Genomic DNA, 20243 nt, shown 5'->3' on the forward strand with positions numbered 1-20243 from the left:
TTCAATAATCAATAATATTGAAGCAGCAAATACTAAGCATCCAGTAGGTGTCACCCAAGTAACAGTAGTATCATCACCATTAACTACTTCCAACTCCTTGTAGATGGTAGCAGCTGCGACACATATTAATGATAGTAGTACCACCTATAATATGGAGGTTGCATACATACAGTATGATGAAGTTTGGTGGCACACTTTACAGTTTTACAAAATACACAAAAATTTTTATCTCTATGTCCCAACCCTAGACCTAAACAGTGGTAAACAAAACTCATACCACAGTTTTGATTCCATGACTCATGTAAACATGGCCATAATGAACACTGTACCCAAATTGGTCAGCATAGAAAATTAAGTTCAAAACTGTAAATCTAAAATTTGATACGTACAGTATGTTACTGTAATTCTCTGGGAACAACTCTGTACCCCTTTCACAAATGACTGTGCTAAGCAGGTCTCAAAATCTTCAATGATGCTTATATGTCTCAGAAACACTGATGCTGGATAGTTTCACGAAGGTTAAACTGGTGGTGCACTGTATGTACTACAGGTGTGTGATGACAAATTAATTTAGACATATCTCAATATTTCTTTTAATTTCGATGATTGAAACAATTATTGTTTGTTGTAGTTAACTGTCAATATTTTAATCAGTAAAGTGAGCAAATTGCAATTTGAAAAGTACAAAAAGTGAAAATGTTAGGTTTAACAATGTTTCCAAATGGTTGGAGCCCCCAGGAGGTGTCTTCACCATCAGATATTATTTGGTATACAAGTAGTTTACGGAAGTTTACTATTATCTAAATAAATAAACCTGAGTGTCATCCTTATCTTGATAAATCTTACGATATCTCAATAATTGGATATATCTAGACAATCTATATAAAAACAGCCAAGCTGTGAAATAAGGGTGCAGCCTCCAAAAACCAGGATGAAAAAAGATGTAAAATCAAAGGTGGCGGCCACAGCTGTGATGGTAGGTTAATGACAAAATTTTAATAACAACAATTCAGATGAATTTGTGTTGCCTTCTCCTAGGATTTGCATCAAATTCACCTGAATTGCTGCTATTAAAATTTTTGCCATTAACCTACCATCACAGCAGCCACCTTTGATTTCACATCTTTTTTCACCCTGGCTTTTTTGGAGGCTTCATCCTTTCTTACAGCTTGGCTGTTTTTGTATACATATCACTTCTTTTTGTATTTGTATACTCCAAAACCAGCTTGTGGCCAGCTTTGTAGTTCTTTTACTTGTCTTTTTCTGCAGAAGGAAAAGACATCAAGACCTGAATTCTATGGATACTTTTTATAATGATGCATTTTTTACAAAATTTAATACTGTATGAAAATTATCACATGTCTTCTCTCCTACAGGTAGACTACTTTGTAGCAGAAATCTCCACAAGGTAACTTTTGAAGTCTACAGGGGTGACTTGTTTGTTGCTGAACTCCCTACACAGGGTGATTTGTTTGTCGATGAATTCTCTATAGGGTGACTTGTTTGTAGTTGAACTCTCTACAGGGTGACTTATTTGTAACTGAACTCTCTACAGGGTGATTTGTTTGTAACTGAACTCTCTCCAGGGTGACTTGTTTGTAGCTGAACTCTCTCCAGGGTGACTTGTTTGTAGTTGCACTCTCTCCAGGGTGACTTGATTGTAGTTGAATTCTCTTTTGAGTAACTTGTTGTTAGTTGAACTCTCTACATGGTGACTTGATTGTAGCTGGACGTTCTAATAGAAAGATTTATTATGAAGCTGAATGTTCTATCAGGGTGACTGCATATCTCGAATGCCATTATCGAGCTATGGATGCGTGAAAATGGAATTGGCTTGGTTCCTGTAAAAGACATACTTGTCTGTTGCGCCCACACTAGCTGTACTTGGCTGCATGACACACTGTATCGTTTGTCTTGATCGCACACCTCTATAGTATGTACCAATATTACTCCAGTTGCATACAGTGCATTAAGCCTCTCTACTACAGTTGTTACCCAAAAATGTTTACCCAGCATAACTGCTATAAATAGGTTATCCTCTTTCAATGGTAAAATGCAACTTGACCGATAAGAAAAAAGACTGATATCAAGTTATGGCCAAGTACTGTAAATAAGGAAGAAGAACTGGCACTCCCATCCACCACACTCCACTCTACGCCAAGATGTTCTATAAAATAAGTTTAGCCTATCCCTACACCTACAGAGCTACTGAAACAGAACCTACAGAACACAGAATAGAAAAGAAAAAAAAGGAAATGGGGCTTCGCCCCTCCCCCAGTGCTAGGTCAACTGATACTGGAACATGGCCCTTAAAGGATGACCAGAGGAGGAGCGAGAACCCCTTATGCACATGATGGCAGATTGCAATAAGGAGAAGCCAAGATGGTAGCGAAGCCAGCTCATCACCCTACTTCCACTTACATGATAGAAGGAAAGCCAGGCGCTTGTAAGCCACAGTGGTAAAGTTGAAAAAATGAGAGGACTAAAATTCCCATGTTCCACCTCTCACACTCTCTCCTCATACTGACCACGCTTCGCAGAGTCATGCTGGCGATAGGGATTACAACGGTTAGAAGGGGCATACTGAAGGGTTAAATATTCTAATATCAAAAAAAGTACTATAAATTGGAACATTTCCATGATCAATCAATCTATTAAACAACTGGTAAGAAAAAGGACTGATATGGCCAAGTGGATACTATAATAAAACTAGTCTAAGAGCAATTACACATGCAACTGTAATTGTCATTTAGCCATTTTTAAAAATCATAAACTGCACCAAATAACAGTTGTGGGTGTATAGTTTTATTATATAGATACACGCACAATACTAATGCATCTACTTGGCTGGAACTTGATATCAATTCTTGTTCTTACGATTGATCATGATAATATTCCAATCTAGCTTCTTAGCCACAACTTGATATCAGTCTTTTTTCTTACCATGCATCATGTTGAATAAGCTTGTTCTGTTGATCCGACTTTGCTTGATAACGCCCTTTTTACAGTCCCAAAGCTATTTTGTTATAGAATGTCATACATTTTTGTCACCAAGAAGCATTAAAAAATGCTTATAAACTTATTATACAAGCCAGCTCTTTTGGCTATTTATTACAACAGCCAGGGGATGGATCCAGACTCATGGAAAGGGAAGTCAAAATGAAGTGAAGCACTATATTGTCTCTGGTTTGGTAAAGCCACGGAGAGACCAAAAAAAAAGGTTACAGCCAGCTGACAATAGTTGCCCACCTCACCAACTATGCATTTATCACTGATAAAGTACATAAAAATTCTTAAATAGCTCACTATATCAGAGTCAAATTGGGAGTCCAGGCCTTTCGGACTTATCTTCTTGGAAGACGATTTGTTATCAAGTCTAATCATTGAGCATTGGAGTGGCTAGATTGGGTGAAGGAGAACAACCCAAGATTGACCCGGTGGAGTCTGTTTCTGCAGCCATAATGCTGTGGCTGCTTTATTAGAGTGACTGCTCTAATAGAGTATCCCGATCTTGGAATACCAACAATTTTTGGATGGGGTCAAGAGCCCTCCTTGATCCCCCTGTGTCTGCCTCTGCAACAGCCTGCTATTGTGAGTGTTGTATCATAGCCTGGGATATGAAGTGATACTATATATGCATCCCAGATATAGTTTGGTACAAGTAGGCAAGTACAGTACCTGCAGTGTTGCAACCTCAATGTTTATTTAGCTAGGTTATGGTTTCTGGGAACCACATCTACTGAACCATATCAACAGATTGATTATAAGCAACCAGTATCTCCATTGTATGATAGCATTGACAAAGAAGGCAATAAAGTGTTTTGTGTGCTGCATTACTTTCAGACTCTTTGCAAATAACAAAAGCTTTCACATAATTATTAGCAAGTTCACGGTAGTTGCATGCCCTACTTTCCATGACCACGTGACTCACTACCATGTATCTTGATAATAATAGTATGTTGTTGGCTCTTCAGTTTCAGTTTTTCATTGTCAATTGTCAACATTAGTACTGTCAATGCACAATAGACTATCAAAAGGTTATATTAACTTGTTTTTCTGTCAGCATTATGTACAATGAAGCCATCATACATACACTTCAAGGAGAATGGGGGTGCGTGTTGTACAGATTTGTAAACACTATAGGTAATCACTTTAGCAGTAAACAATACTGACCCTGATATCCATAGCTACCCCAAAAGCATTCACATCTAGTTAACTATAAATTGCAATGACCATGTTTTACTAATTCATTAGTGTTAGATTAATGTGGCAAGAATTATGAGCAGGAAATTAAACTGCTACTGCTGCAACATAGTAGCCTAATGCCATAATGTAGTTAGCTACTTCCTATATTAAAGTAGGGAACAGGTTTGTCCGTATACTGACTAGCTATATAGCTATTATTCTTATCAAAATGAACTTATTATAGTTGTTTGCTGCTATAGCATTTATTATTTCACTCCCTTGCCCTTGATAAAAGAACTTTTACATGTCATTATACCATGGTAAAGAAGCAACTACATTATTTTCCTTGCTTGTTCCAAGTTGATGTACTGTCACTACTGTGGAGACATCATTTTATTAAAGATATTACAGCTTTACAACAAGTACAACGTAGAGCCACCAAGTATATTCTAAATGACTATAATCATTCTGACTACAAAGCCAGACTTCAGCAACTACAATTGTTACCATTGATGTATATCATCTATGAATCAAGTGACCTAATATAACTTTTTGTCAAGTCATTCAACTAACTACTCATTTCGACCATGCATGATTTTGACACCTGAAAGAATAATTTATAATGTTTGGAATAGATCTTCCTCTCATTCTATACTAAATTCCAACACATCTGAATTGCGCATGCATCACTTCTACTTTGCACGTCTGCTCAGATTATGGAATTCTCTACATGTGATTGACACTTCCCCAGTTGTTGATACAATCAAGTCCAATCTCTCTATAGAAGAAAAATTTAACAACAGATCAACGTTGTGCTATTCACCACTTATAGTATGTTCACGTTGAGCTGAATCCTGAAAAACAGCTAAAAATTAAAAGTAGATTTTTTCTCAACAGAGTTAACATTTCAGCCAACCAGATGATTATTGGTAACAGCAAAGGTATCAACAACAGACACATACGTTTTGGCTCCATTACAAGTTCGGGAAAGGACTGTAATGGACACTGTACTTATATGGCTTCCCCATAGGAAATGTATTGGGAAAATTTTGATTTGCCATAAATATTATGTCAAACATTTGAATAAAAAGATTTTGAAATGTTTTTAGCGGGTCAAGCAATTCTACAAATGAGCCAAATTTCAAGATCATGTGTAATTGCATCCATGAATTATTTAATGTTTTTGAGGATTCAGCTCAACGTGAACATACTATAGCTACGTCCCTGCAAAAGATGTTCCAAGCTTCCCCACTGTCCAATTTTTAGAATTCTATATAATCAACACCTATTACTTTTTATAATAATAATAGTATGCAAGGTCACATCTTTAATTTGTTTGCAATGTGGGATTCCACAGAGACATCTCAGCAAGCTGCCTGCTAGGTATAATTTACTTGATGGCAGCAACACACCTCACACATTGATAACATAAAATTTGATAAAATTGTCCCCTAGTGTAGAGTCCGCAATGCAAAAAATTGATATCCTCCTATCATGACTGGATAACAATTTGGCTGACTCAGTGAACACAGCATGTTGTTGTGAATGGACATGATTTAGATTTTGTGCAAGTTCAGTCAGGTACTGTTCTTGGCCCATTGATGTTTTTGCTCTACATTAATGACATCAAGTGTGACATCTCATCCCATTTGAAACTTTTTGCAGATGATTGCATATTATATCGAACTATCAATAGTCAGCAAGATCAATTATTATTACAACATGACCTCAACCTTAAAATAAAGTGTACTGAAACTTGGTTAATGGAATTAAACAATTCTAAGTGTGTGGTACTTACCTGTAGTAGACTAACATCTTCCTCTACTTTCAACTATACCATCAGAAATCACCGTTTGCAGTGAGTTACCCAACACCCTTATTTAGGAATACCCTTTGACTCAAAAATGTCATTTTCACCACATATCAATCAAGTTATCTCTAAAGCAACAAGGATGCTAAACTTTGTTAAACGAAACCTTTACAGATATTCTGCAGAAACTAAATGTTTAGCTTACACCAGTATAGTGAGACCACTGTTGGAGTATGGATCAGCAGTATGGGACCCCTACTTACAGAAGGAGATACAAAGTATAGAAATGGTACAACAATGTTCTGCTCGTTGGGTCAAGTCAGACTACCGATATAACAGCAGTGTTACATCTATGTTAGTGGATCTACAATGGCCATCACTTCAACACCGATGATATGTGACTAGATTAAAACTCTTCTACAACATTGTTTACTCCTTATCAGTCCCAAATTACTTCACTAACACCACATATCCCACCCGCCACCACCATCCCTTCCATTTTGAGATTCTGTTTGCTAGAATAGATCATTATAAATTCAGCTATTTCCCCAAATCTATCCGCAACTGGAACAATTTACCCACTGACACTATTGAATCCCAATCTCTACAAGTATTCTTAGATAAATTATAACTGACTCTTATCTATGTGATTTGTAATAGTGTTTTCCTTATCCGAACATATCAGTTTGTAACTGTGTTTTCAGTAATCATAATCATAATCAACTACCTAACTATTGTCATGTGTTAGGCTAAGTGTAACTTGAATAACATCAACGTGCACGTGGCAACCAAGTTTGTCACATTCTTCTGGTAGAAAACGATACAAATGTCTTAAAACCACGTGATTTTTCGCTGCAGCGGCTCGTAGGGTTCTTTGTATGCCACGATATTTACTCTCAACATTGTTCAAGTAGTCTATCATCAACTCAAAGTATCGGTGGTTTGATTTTATTAGTAAGTTTCTGGTGGCAGCACGATCCATGCGGATTTTTGGTGACAAACAAAACGTTTCTTCCTCTGGAGCACAGTACAAGCAGAGCAGCAACTGCGCCGTGGGTCATCAATGACCAGTACTAGGTAAAGTACCTGCATGCGGAGCATGGTTGTAATTGAAGTTTATTAGCCATCTATATGCTGAAATTCGGCCAAAACGACGCGATTTTTGCAGACAAATACCAGAATGGTTGACAAATCAGTGAAACAGTCTCCAACAGCAAGGATACGAAGCTTACAAACACCTAACAATACGGCTATCTCCGAGGCTATCTCGCTCAGTAAACACATAGAGCAATCCAATGCATGAAATAAATACTCACGTGATCAAAATTCAAATCGCGGAAAATACACCCACGATCTATTCCAATGACCTTAAAATCACTTGAAATCAAGTGACAGTGAGTTTGTATGCATTGGATTCAGCATCTCGATTAGCCCAGCAGTGGAAGACTCTCCGTAACTTATGAATGCCATCGCAGTATAAGACACACCTTCACTGGCCCAGACCACCCCTGAGTGAACAATTAACACATATATTTACAAAAGAAGCGTACTGCAAGGTTCCTTTTCAGAAATAAAAGCGATTTCATGGGTATTTCCGCGATTTGAATTTCGATCACGTGACTGCTTATTTCATGCATTTTTCCCGGGCTAGATGTATCGCCCTTGCCTACCATCCCCAGCACCATAAGTGTGCTGGACAACTGAAAGGGGGACAACTAAAAGTCCCTATAGGGCCAGCAATATGGCCCATTTCCGGGGAAGCATTGTTGGATGGATCGTGTTCCTCGGATGCACATTGTAGCAGAAAGAAGCAATGAAAAGGACGACGTGCAGCAAATCCACGCCAGAGTGTCACTATAAGATATTGAGCTGTGGCGAGAAAGCATGTCGGCCAGACGACGGTAGAATGTTATTTCATGCATTGGCCGATTTCCGGCGCTATGCATTAATTTACTGAGCGAGATAGCCTCGGAGATAGCCGTATTGTTAGGTGTTTATAAGCTTCGTATCCTTGCTGTTGGAGACTGTTTCACTGATTTATCAACCATTCTGGTATAATAGTGGTATTTGTTTGCAAAAATCGCGTCGTTCGAGCCGAATTTCACTGAGCACAATGACATAGATGGCTAACAAGTTTCAATTACAACCAAACTCCGCATGCAGGTACTTTACCTAGTACTGGCCATTGCTGACCCACGGTGCAGCTGCTGCTCTGCTTGACCTGTGCTCCAGAGGAATAAATATTTTGTTTGTCGCCAAATAGCTGCACAGATCGTGCTGCCACCAGAAACCGACCAATAAAATCAAACCACCGATACTTTGGGTTGATGATAGACTACTTGAACAATGTTGAGAGTGAATATCGTGGCATACAAAGAACCCTACAAGCCGCTGCAGCGAAAAATCATATGATTTTCAGACATTTGTATCGTTTTCTACCAGAAGAAAGTGACAAACTTGGCTGCCACGCTATTGTTATTGTTATTAACACTTTATAGTGACCAGCACTGAAGGTCTGACAGCAACATGTGCTGCAGCCTTAGGATTACCTAACCTAATTTGAAGGACTTAGACTTAGTGACACAGCTGATAAGGTACTTCTCATCAGTCTTAACAGTCCCAAATCACTTCACTAACACCACATATCCCACCCACCACCACCACCCTTTCCATTTTGAGATTCCGTTTGCTAGAACAGATTATTATAAATTCAGCTATTAGCTACCCCAAATCTATCCGCGACTGGAACAATTTACCCACTAACACTATTGAATCCCAATCTCTACAAGTATTTTTAAATAAATTATAACTGACTCTTATCTATGTGATTTGTAATGTTTTCCATATCTGAATGTATCAGTTTGTAACTGTGTTTTCAGTAATCATAATCATAATCAAGGTGTAACAGAAAAGGGGCCAAAGTAAGGAAAAAATACCTCCAACCCCAGGATTCAAACTGCAGGTCACCCATGCAATGTCTAGTCAGGGCCACACTCAGTCTCCTCCAGGAGGGATGCACTTTCTTCCTTAAACCTAAAGTATTTATTGTTATTAACACTTTACAGCGACCAGCACTGAAGGTCTGACAGCAACACTGATGTTATTCAAGTTACACTTAGCCTATAACACATGACAATAAATAGTTTAATAGGTAGTTGATTGGAGGATATCGATTTTTTGCATTGCGGACCCCACCTAGTGGTTTAAGCTTATTGCTACAGTATGTTGACTTGCTTCTCTTCACTTTTGAATCTTTGTCCTTGCCTCTGCCTGACCTGTATGGGTACGTGGTATTGGCAGGCGCAGCATAATAACTTATGGCTACTAGCTACCTATACACTGTTAAAATGAAGAGTAACCACAACTCTCAAGGAGTTCCCAGAGTAGGGAGGATTTAACACCCCAGGAGAGTAACCATTCTCTAAAGGAGTAACTGGGGAGTAACACATGCTCTGAAGGTGGTATCACTTACTCTTCAGAGTAATGGTTATTCTCTTCAGAGTGTTGGTTACTCTCCATGGGGTGTTAAATCCTCCCTACACTGGGAACTCTTCAGAGTGGTGGTTACTCTTTATTTTTAACAGTGTACCACGCGCCATATTTAGTATATGGCAATTTATAGCTATACTGCAGGCACATGCATTCATCAGTTTCATTTCAATATTACATGCATCACTCACACACGTATAAATGTCTCAACAACTCCAGGAACAAATTTACAGAAAGTGAATCCTAGGGCAAGGCCTGGATTCTGTAACGGCAATGTGTTTAACGGACGTTGCGTGGGTGGATATTCGTCCATCAAAGTTTCTCCTTGCTTTTCAGTAGTCATTGCTCAATTTTAATAGCTACTGTTTTGTAGTTTTCTGTTTTTAATACGCGGTTGAATAACTATTGTATGACGACTGCCATTGGTGGTCTGGAGATATTGCTAATGATGACGTATCAAAATATTTTATTTGTATTTTTTTATTAAAATGCACACATAAACAGTTCAATCAGACAAAGGGAGCTTTCCCTCACACACCGCCAGAGAGAAGTCTGTCAGATCTCTCTGGGGCTGACTAGCAGTAGAATGGCTGCCACGAAGACACATAATGCATGGCTGACCGCAACAAGGAAAAAGACAATCTGCAGCGAATAACATTTATAATTCAATTTATATTATTGGATGTATATCAGCACATTTGCTGTCTTTCCAATATAATATAATCATAATCATAGAAAGGAGATGACAACATTATTTCTGGGCCAATTCTGGCTTTGCTTTATAGCGAGAAGTGAAGCTAGTCGTTTGTATGTAATCTCTGTCGGTTTGCTCATTCCACCTAAAGCAGAAAACACACTGAAGAGGTGTGAATGATGCCCTCTCTATTTCACCAACACATTCAAAAATTGGATATAGAATTTTTTTTAATCGCCAAAACGTGCATGCATTTCCTTCCTGCTCTGTTGGGTCGAACAGTCCCTGGTGATGTTGAGAGAAAGCTGCTTTTCTTACCTGTGCAGCTAGGAGGCCTTGGTGTTTTTGATCCTTCGATTGTTGCATCACAGCAGTGTTCCTTCTCTGTAGAAGTAAATGCTGGTCTCATTGGCTTGATTATCTCTCAATGGTGATGCTCAGGATAGCAAAGATATTTGGGTAGAGGTTGGAAGGATCTGTTTGCTTTGGAATCACAAGCACATGCTTCTTAAAGGAGAGTGGTTATGTGATACTCATATGAATGCAGTATAGTTATGTTTTACTGCATGAAGTCTGAATTTCAACAAATAAATGGTTTGATGAACACAGTAGGAATTATGCAGAAATTAAAGGTGTTAAACTTTTGGATGGTAGCATACAAATATTGCATGTTAACAGCAATCACTGAATTACAGTTTCTACTGTGCAATCATGCCAGACCAAGTATGATATCACTGTTTATGATTCCTCAAACTCTCATTTAAGTGATCATGAAGGAGTTAAAGTGCTATTAGCAAATTTGATAAGAACACCTAGGAAGAGGCTGCAAATCAAAATAGCTAATGTTATTGGGCAGGCAGGCAGGCTACAATGACTGCGGTGTGTTTGCTGCTGCATATTGCACTGCACTGGCACATGGGAAAGATCCTGGATCATTTATATACGATCAAAGTATTACGAGAAAACATTTAGAGCAGTGTTTATCCATGCAAATATGAAGATGACCCCCTTTCCAGTGATCAAGGCAAGAAGAAGTGGAAATCCAAGGTATAATGAAGTTGATGTCTTATTGTCTATGCAGATCAATAGGTGATGGAAGCCCAATGGTGTGTTGCGACAAATGCAACGAATGGTTTCACCTAAGTTGTGTAAAAGCTAAGGCAATTGCAGAAGACAGGTGGTACTGCCAGGCTTGCTCTAACCAATTGAGTCAATGCTTTTTAATACATACATATAGCCTGTGACTGACACAATAATCATCAAGTATATTGCTAACTGAAATTTCATACTGTAAGCATATAGAAATCAATTTAAAATCTATGCCTATTCCTTAAAATTCTATAAATTTTACAAGTAATCTTGAAATCTTTGCTGCAATATTAAGATCTCTGGAAATCTTCACAAAAATCTTGAAATCTTCCCTGAAATCTTGAAATCTTTGCTAAAATCTAAAGATTTTGAAATCCCGTAGGTGATTTAGCTGGGTTTCGGACCCCTTGCCCTTCATTGGCACAACTGTTTCAATTATCGCTATCATCTGGGAAGTTGCCATTAGACTGGGTTAGTGCCAACGTGGCCGGTCCCTGTCCACAGGAAAGGTGACAAACAAAGTAACTATTGCCCAATCAGCTTAACTTCCATTATTATCAAAGTTATGGAAAGAATCAACCATCAGCAGCTTGTTGCAGCTCTTGAGAAACACAATCTTCTCGATAATTGTCAGTTTGGTTTTTGCCAGAAACATTCAACTGTGTCATTACTTTTATAAGCAGTTCATGACTGGGCTAAATCTCTGGAACATCGCGCGTATTATATTAGTACTCCTTAGACTTGGAAAAAGCTTTCGGCTCGGTTTCTCATCTACGATTGCTATTAAGGTTGGAGGCTCTTGGAATTACTGGTAATATTCTGAACTGGTTATATACATTTTTAACTAATCGTTGCCAGCGTGTTGTCATTAATGGGGAGTTTTCTTCATGGCTTCCAGTTGCCTTAGGGCTCAGTCTTGGGTCCTTTTCTTTTCTTGCTTTATTTCAATGGTATTTCGACAGTTGTATCTCATAGCAAAGTCAAACTATTTGCTGATGATATGTCACCATCTACAGGGAAATATCATCTCCTGATGGTGTTAAGTTACTTCAGCTTAACTTGTCAAGCGTAGCTCAATGGGCAAAGAAATGGTTTTTACATGTAAACCCACTTAAATCTGACAGCATTGTGATTTCCAATAAAATGTACCCCAAATTTACCATCATCATCAGATACTATCTAGATTCTTCTATTATCTCATACCACTCTGTTGTATGATACCTTAGTGTTCTATTCGACTCAACTGAGCTTAATTGGAATGAAATTGTAAATATTATATTTCTGATATATAAAGCTACATATTCCCTCAATTTTCTTTGACACTGTTTGTACAATAATAATCCTTCCTACCTCAATAAAATCTTTTGCTTACAGATACATTGTACGCCCCATTCTAGAGTATCTTTGTGCTGTTTGGCATCCGCATATGGCTATAAACATATTAGAATCTGTACATCGATAAGCTGTTCGGTGGGCTTCCAGCTGCAGGTGGATTTCTTCATCCTATTGTTGGAGCAAGTGTTCTGATGAATGTATTTCAGAGTTGAAATGGCCTACCATCCAACAATGTCACATTTACTTTTCTATTTGCCACATTCATGACAGTCTTCACCACCGGAACTCATTACCATTTTGCAAACTGACATTTTGAGCTGTCCCATACTCATTCCCTATCTATTCAGCCTGTTGCATCTTCTATCAATTTTTTCCGCTATTCGTTCTCTGTTATATTAACAGCTCATTTTTGTAGAACGCTATACCTTATAGCTATACCATCCTAAAGATTAAAAGTCACCCTTATTCATAGTAGCACTTTGTTGTTTTCTTTTTTGACTTTGTTTTATTTTTGTATCATTTTTGTTTTTGTAAAGCCTGTATTTGATATTATCTTTACTTTTGTAATATGTCGTTTTAATTGTATATAATAGTATGTACCACTCTGCGTGGGCAGTTCAAAGGCACCGCCAGTGCCATAATTTGTATATTGCACTGCTGCAGACCGCAGCGAGTGCATTATAACTTATAACGCACTGGTTGCGGTTTTGTAGACCACAACGAGTGCATTATAAGTTATAATGCACCGACCGCAGTGCAATATACAGATATTGCACTGGCTGCGGTTTTGTGCAGCATAGTACAAGTGCCGGTGGCGAAGACCACTACGACACCTCACCTAATAGGTGGAAAGACACTACACAGATCACTCGAATTCTTTTATAGCCTGACATGTAAAGGTCGATTGTGGGCCATAACGTCACCAATACGTATAATGTTTACAAGCAGCCAATGGTGATCGAAAAAGCCAACGCGGGTGGCCACAACTCTAGTCTACATATATATAAACGTACTTATACACCTTACTAGTCTGGTGCCATCTTAGCCCAGATTAAACTGTAGTCCACTTCGACAATGACTCAATAAAACAAATATATTCTAAATAATACTAACCTTTACGTTCGATTGTGGTAACCAGTTTTGTCATGCCACCAGATTCGAGTTTAGCCAGTGTGAATAGTAAGAATTAGACTAGTATCGTTTAGTAGTTAGGCTTTGTTTACTTAAACCGTCTATTTAGCTGATTTTTTTCGCTCGAGAGAATCACTATGGCGATTAGTCTGGTGCTTAGTCTATATGGCACGCTGGCATGCTGAGCACTACATGATGAGAGTGGAACAGCGAATACAGGTTAGTGATATAACCCATAGCGTACTAGCTTTCAATATCTCAGGTGGCTGCAGTACTGCAGGGGGAACGTCATCGCAACGTCAGGCTTGGTTACCCACAATCGATGTTAGAAACCTGGCCTTTATAAGTGTTACAGCTGTCTTGTGAGACTCTCCCCACCTATTAGGTGAATGGTACATAACAGTTATACAACGTGCACTCGTGCTCTGCCTGTATAAACGCACTTGCCTTCGGGCCTGACGGCCCTCAGGCTCGTGCGTTTATATCAGGCAGAGCACTCGTGGCCGTTGTATAACTATATAATGTATTTGTTTGTGGGGAGTACGTTTAGCTACAGGTGTGTCCTTTTGCTACGGCCAAAAGCCCATAACCCAGGCTTTTGACAAAATTGATAATAAATAAATAAATAAATAAATCCTTGATATCTTTGGGGGTGTTCTTATAGGCCCTTTAGCCTTTTACTCTCCCTGTGAATTTTCACAAATTAATAAAAATCAATCAATCTCCACACAGAACTTCTTCATCGCGCAGCTACAAATTAGCTCATGCGCTTAAAAACAAGGTATAGACTAGTAATATTGTAATTTCAATCCGCCCGTCCAAGGGGTAGTGTAACAAAATATTTGGTCCGGGTGCATAAACGGTCCGGCCGGACCAAATATGTTCGACATAAATGGTCCGGCCGGACCATCTATGACGACATAAATGGTCCTACCCGAACATAAATGGTCCGGGTTACCAAACTAAACTGCAACGACTATTTGCCACCGTACAGTCGACAAGAATAGCTATATACACCAAATATAGGTTAGCCTCAACTCTTTGAAGCGGTGCCTTCAAAGAAATCTCGCAAAATCTCTCAGCATGCTGACATAAACTAAATCCAATGGATATCTCAGTACTGCTTAGTTAGCTCAAATAGCAGACAGAGTTGGAGTGTATAGACTGTATAACTGGTTGTTGCGGCCGTATCTTGTTGGTATAGGGAGTCTGGTAGTTAGCTTATACAGCATATCCGGCTAAGGAGCAAGATTCGATACGACGCAGTCGCGTGCCGGCGTTCAATTTACTGACTGAGGATCCGCGGCTATACTGCAGCTACAGCAGGACTATATACTAGCTCTAACGAACACGAAAGGCTCAGAGATCAAGTTTAGAGTGAATAATCTGCAACTTGAAGTGGCGCAAGTTGCTTGCTTCCAGTGATGGCTCATAATACTGATAAGGAGGATAACCATTTAGAGGACGAATTGGAAACTGACACACTAGAAGATGTTTATGTTTATGTGACAAGGAAGCAGTATAGAGAAGGCCTTACTCAAAATCAGAAGCGAATTGTAAGAAGAAAGGCAGCAAACTTTTGTGTGGTTGATGGAGAATTGGTGTTTAGAAAAAAACATAAAGGAAAGGATGAGGTGTGGCTATAGTGCACATACATGCATGTATATGTAGCCATATCATTTCTTAATTTGCATGTTCAGGTGCAACAAGTTCGATACATTAGAGAAAGAAAGGAACAGCTTAGGATTGTACAAGCTTGTCATGGAGATCAGACCTCTGGCCATCTTGGATACAGGAAGACACTGGCAAGAATTACTGAGAGGTTTATGTGGAAAGGGGTATCTAAGGATGCTAAAGAAATTGTAAGATGCACTCTGCATGAGCATGTAATACAAATGTGATGCCATATCTTGTACGGAATGCATAGGTGCAATGATGTGATATTTGCCAGCATGTGAACAGAAAGCTAGAAACTATTGCCCCTGCACTGAATCCTGTACCAGTCAAGGCTCCCTGGTATCATCTAGGCGTAGATTTTGTTGGCCCAATTGCATATCAGTCTCCAGCAGGTATGTATACAGTAAAAGCATGCAATGGCTCTGTAAAGATTAATGGTGAGATCTGTGGCAAACATATTATATTAATATAGTGACCATCACTAAAATATAATATAGCTATTGGCATTCACTTGTCACAGGTATCACCATGCACTTACTTTTCACAGTGCATGCATGAATCAGCATCAATTATTATTATTTATTCTGTAAAAATTGCACACATTTTTTGCAGGAAATCGCTATATTTTAACAGTTATTGACTACTTCACAAAGTGGGCAGAGGCCATAGCTACCCCGGACAAAAGTGCATTTCAAGTAGCTAATTCTCTATTTAAGGTATCTATATACGTAGCTTTATGTAAATGATATCTATTTATAGATCTGTGTTTTATTATAGATTTTCATGAGGATGGGAATTCCTAGAGTCATCACAACAGATCAGGGAACAGAATTTAACAACCACCTTGATAAACGAATGATGTCATTGCTCCAGATTGATCACAGATTAACAACTGCTTATCATCCGCAGGTATAATTTTCTTGCATTGGTGTCCGTAGCAATTATACAACTACATTGTTATTATATCATATACAGATTGTCGATTAAGTATATATATTTCCCTTAGGCCAATGGCTTGGTTGAACGATTTAACCAGACACTACAGAACATGATTGTGAAATTTCTTGATCATAAGAAAGAGCAATGGGAAGACTTTTTGGATACATGTGTTTATAGCTATAATACCTCCAAACAAGAATCTACACAATACTCACCATTTGAACTCATGTTTGCACGAAAGCCAGTGCTACCGGTTGACATTAATACCGAAAAGAAAGATCCTGATGTATTGTTAACGGATTTTTGCAAAGCAGAAGATCCTTCTCTACTTAATGAGCTTCATCATGCTAAGCAAGCAACACTTAATGCTGCAAAGGCTAACATTCTGAAAGCACAACAAAGACAAAAAGAACAGTATGATAAGAGAAACTATAAGCCAGGTATGTAATATATATCTAAAGATACGCCAGTTCAATTTCTTTATGTAGGAGCTTATGCTGTAGGAGCCAAAATGCTTATTAGAGATAATAAAAGGAAGAAAAGGAAGGGAGGAAAACTGGATTACAGATGGCTTCGTCCTTATGAAATTGTAAAATCACTAGGAAAAGGTCTCTACAGTTTAAAAGGAGTTGAAAATCCTGAAAAGGTCATTGAAAGAGTGCATGGCACTCGTCTCAAGCCTTATATGTCTCCAATACAGCCAATACCTCCTAAAGTAAGTTAACTGAATATTTGACATTACTTCTACCTTGGTTACCTCTTCTGTTTATGTTTAGAGTCCAACTGCAGTAGATGCATCTACCAGTTCTGGTACATCATATTCCGATTCATCAAGCAAAAATCAAAAATTTAAGGATTGTGAGGGTATTTATTTATATAATACATTCAGTTAAGGATGTACCCTGTCTTACTAATACTGTATGCATAATTGTGTGTATCTGCATAAATTATGTGTATAGATAAATTTATAAGTTATTTGTTTGTAGTAAACCGACTGCAAGATCAACAAATGGAATCTGACAGTACTGCAAGAAATTCTAATTCACCTGTGCCACTTCCTTCATTAAGCCAAGGAATAAGCAAGGAGCACTCTGATGGTATATGTGTATATTTATTGAATTATACTTCAAGGTGTGCACATCGTACTTATTTCATTTAGTTGTACAGGATAGCCAGGAAGTTAACAGTATAATTCAAGCTAGCACACCTCTTTGTATGGAAGAGTTTGTTCCTGAACTACTTCCAAGTGGCACTCGAATTTCACCAATTTGTGGGACTAAGAAAGGAGATACACAGCTTAGTGCTACACCTAAATCACCTGGTAGGTGTTTCAACAAATTTCTGTATTATTTTGATTCATCACAAATTACAGAGAATAGAATTGTAGATGCAATTTTTGATTCGCCTAAAGGAGTTACTAAATGTAAAAGATTACTGCAGTTTTCTAGTCCTGATAAGAATTGTCCTGATCTTGTGAAACCACAGAGGAAGCGCAAATTGCTGAAAGATGTTTTTAAAACTGTAAGTTTGGCATATTCATCTGCATAATGGTGCTGCTACATGTGGCACATTGTACAGAATGAGAGTGCTTGCAAGAAGGTAAAGAGTGATCCAGTGAAGGAGATTCATAAGAATGACTGTGAGATGGATACAGGATCCACTAATAATGCAGAGGTATAATAACAATGCTATACAGTAGTTATACAGCTATACATTATGCTACATGGAGCACATGTATAATGAATATATGTTATGTATGTATGCACAAAATATTATCATGTGTTTTATTCCTCAAGAAACAGCTTACTAAGATTTGGAATGGAAAACCATGTCATGTTGTTAAAGCAAGGATAGGTAGAAATGCAGTTCACCACGGAAGTTTCCACAGCCTAAAACCAAATCAAGATGTAAATGATGAGGTTCATTAATGTCTGACATGTATGTGCTTATTTAAATGTATTAAATTCCAAAGATAATCCATACATACCTTGAACTGTTATCAAATATCCAAGGAAATACTTTTGCCATGATTTCTCAGACACTATCTTGCATACTCAGCCATACCTCTGCTGGGAAGCATTCACATCTATTGTCTAAGGTACAGTTACAATGACGGTTAGTAACATTTTGCACACAATAACAAAGTAATTAAGCTATGTATAATTATTGCAATGAGAGTTGTTCCCTTGGTTGCTAGGAATCATTGAGCACGTATAAGTACATTGGAGGATGCTACAACCAAGGTAGTAACCATTGGATTCTCATTGTAAGTCTGCTCATCAGTAACATTGTCATCTGTTACGCTATTATGTTTTTAGGCTATGGACTTGGAGCAGAAAAGCTTTTATTATCTTGATCCCTATGGACCTTCACGGTCAAGCCATGGTGCATTTGCTGCTGTAAAGTTAGTTAGTTACATGGCAAATAAGTTTTTTGGCATACATGTTACTTGAAAATGTGACTTCAATTGCTGAACACCTGTTTATACAGGAATTACTTCAAGAGAAGGGGTGAAATATTAGGAAAGGACCATTTAGACATCACTAAGTTTGAGTTGAAGCAGCTGAAGAGAAAGATTCAGTATGATACCTCCAACTGTGGTGTATACTGCATGAAGGTATAATCATACAATCATTATAAGTATAGCATTATAGTTTTTTGTTAGATGGCTGAGCAGCTGTTTCTATCAGGAAGCATTGAAGAAAATAGCCTGTGCAGAATGAATACTACACAAGCACGGATTGATATAGGTGTTGCATTGCTTTCATACTCAGGTACTATAGTACATAATGACCTCTAGCTACAAACGAATGTGCCTGCATTATGGTATTTGATATACACATTCTATAGTTGATATGACCGAAAGGTGTATAATGTGTGGTGCAGGGGAACAAAGTATAAGTCATCCACAATATGTTGATTGGGTAAGACTAATACACAATAATATATGCACATTTTAATGTATTTTTACAGGTACGATGTGATAAATGTAAGCAATGGTCACACATCATCTGTACCAACCTGAAGCCTGAAGAGGCCAAGAATGTAAAAACTTTTTCATGCCACGAATGCTCCCAGGACATTCACCAGATTAATGACTTTGAATAATTGCAACCATGCCATGTATCTTTATAGCTACAGTGCTTTAGCATTATAATCTTATTTTAATAGCAAAATTCACCTGTGGAAAATTGTAACAGAATTAGCTACGTAGCAAGATATGAGTAACTATACCTAACATAGCTACAGTTAATTATTATTAGCTGTGCCAGAATATAGCTACACTGCATGTTAATTCGAAAATATGAACTTCATACACTGTAGATAACACCTGTGGCAACTTGTATGAATCTCATACATGTAGCTATGATTTGTATGATCTTCATGCAAGTTGGCACAGGAGTCATCCACTCGAATTAACAGTGTAATTATTCTAATCACGAATTGTTCTGGAATAGAAACTACAGTATAGTACACCATAGTTGTTTATGCTAGCAAAGAGACGTTCTACTATAGGGTCGGCTATATTATGCTCAGTCCAGGTACTGGTATTGATATAGCTTTCTTGTAGCAAAGCCACGGCATCAGGCATGCGTTTGTGGACGCTTAGTTACGGTGGCAGAGGGATCCCTGGTGGCACAGTGGCGGAATACTTGAGGTAGGGAGTGCCGTTATGGCCGGCTAATGAAAGACTGGAGGCGGACCATTTATGTTCAGGCCGGACCATTTTTGCACAGACATGTATGGTCCGGGGGGACCAGTTATGCATGCACAAATGGTCCGGCCGGACCATTTATGACAGCATAAATGGTCCGGCCGGACCGTTTTTGCCCGGACCATCGGTGCGTTGACAGTAGTCACTTCCATACCGCCAGTTGATACACTTGCGACCGG

The 20243-nt window shown here is 38.3% G+C and overlaps 1 protein-coding gene across 4 annotated transcripts; it reads left to right on the forward strand.

Annotated features, from left to right (window-relative positions):
- Positions 1-17304: 17304 nt before the first annotated feature.
- On the forward strand, positions 17305-19568 carry LOC136254369 (uncharacterized). Of its 4 annotated transcripts, none has more exons than XM_066047043.1 (11): positions 17306-17446; positions 17509-17670; positions 17722-17870; positions 17928-18023; positions 18146-18268; positions 18322-18615; positions 18668-18753; positions 18840-18966; positions 19015-19123; positions 19200-19273; positions 19323-19568. In XM_066047043.1, exons 7-11 carry the CDS (start codon positions 18671-18673, stop codon positions 19455-19457), a joined length of 528 nt encoding a protein of 175 aa, XP_065903115.1. In that variant the 5' UTR covers positions 17306-17446; positions 17509-17670; positions 17722-17870; positions 17928-18023; positions 18146-18268; positions 18322-18615; positions 18668-18670; the 3' UTR covers positions 19458-19568. The 4 variants fall into 3 exon arrangements, 2 of the variants coding, with proteins under 2 accessions (XP_065903115.1, XP_065903114.1); XR_010700452.1 differs by having other exon boundaries at positions 17305-17446; positions 18152-18268; XM_066047042.1 differs by lacking the exons at positions 18668-18753; positions 18840-18966; positions 19015-19123; positions 19200-19273; positions 19323-19568 and having other exon boundaries at positions 18322-18625.
- The last annotated feature ends 675 nt before the right edge of the window (positions 19569-20243 follow it).

The sequence above is a fragment of the Dysidea avara genome, chromosome 4, assembly GCF_963678975.1.
Source record: "Dysidea avara chromosome 4, odDysAvar1.4, whole genome shotgun sequence".
Lineage (NCBI taxonomy): Eukaryota > Metazoa > Porifera > Demospongiae > Dictyoceratida > Dysideidae > Dysidea > Dysidea avara.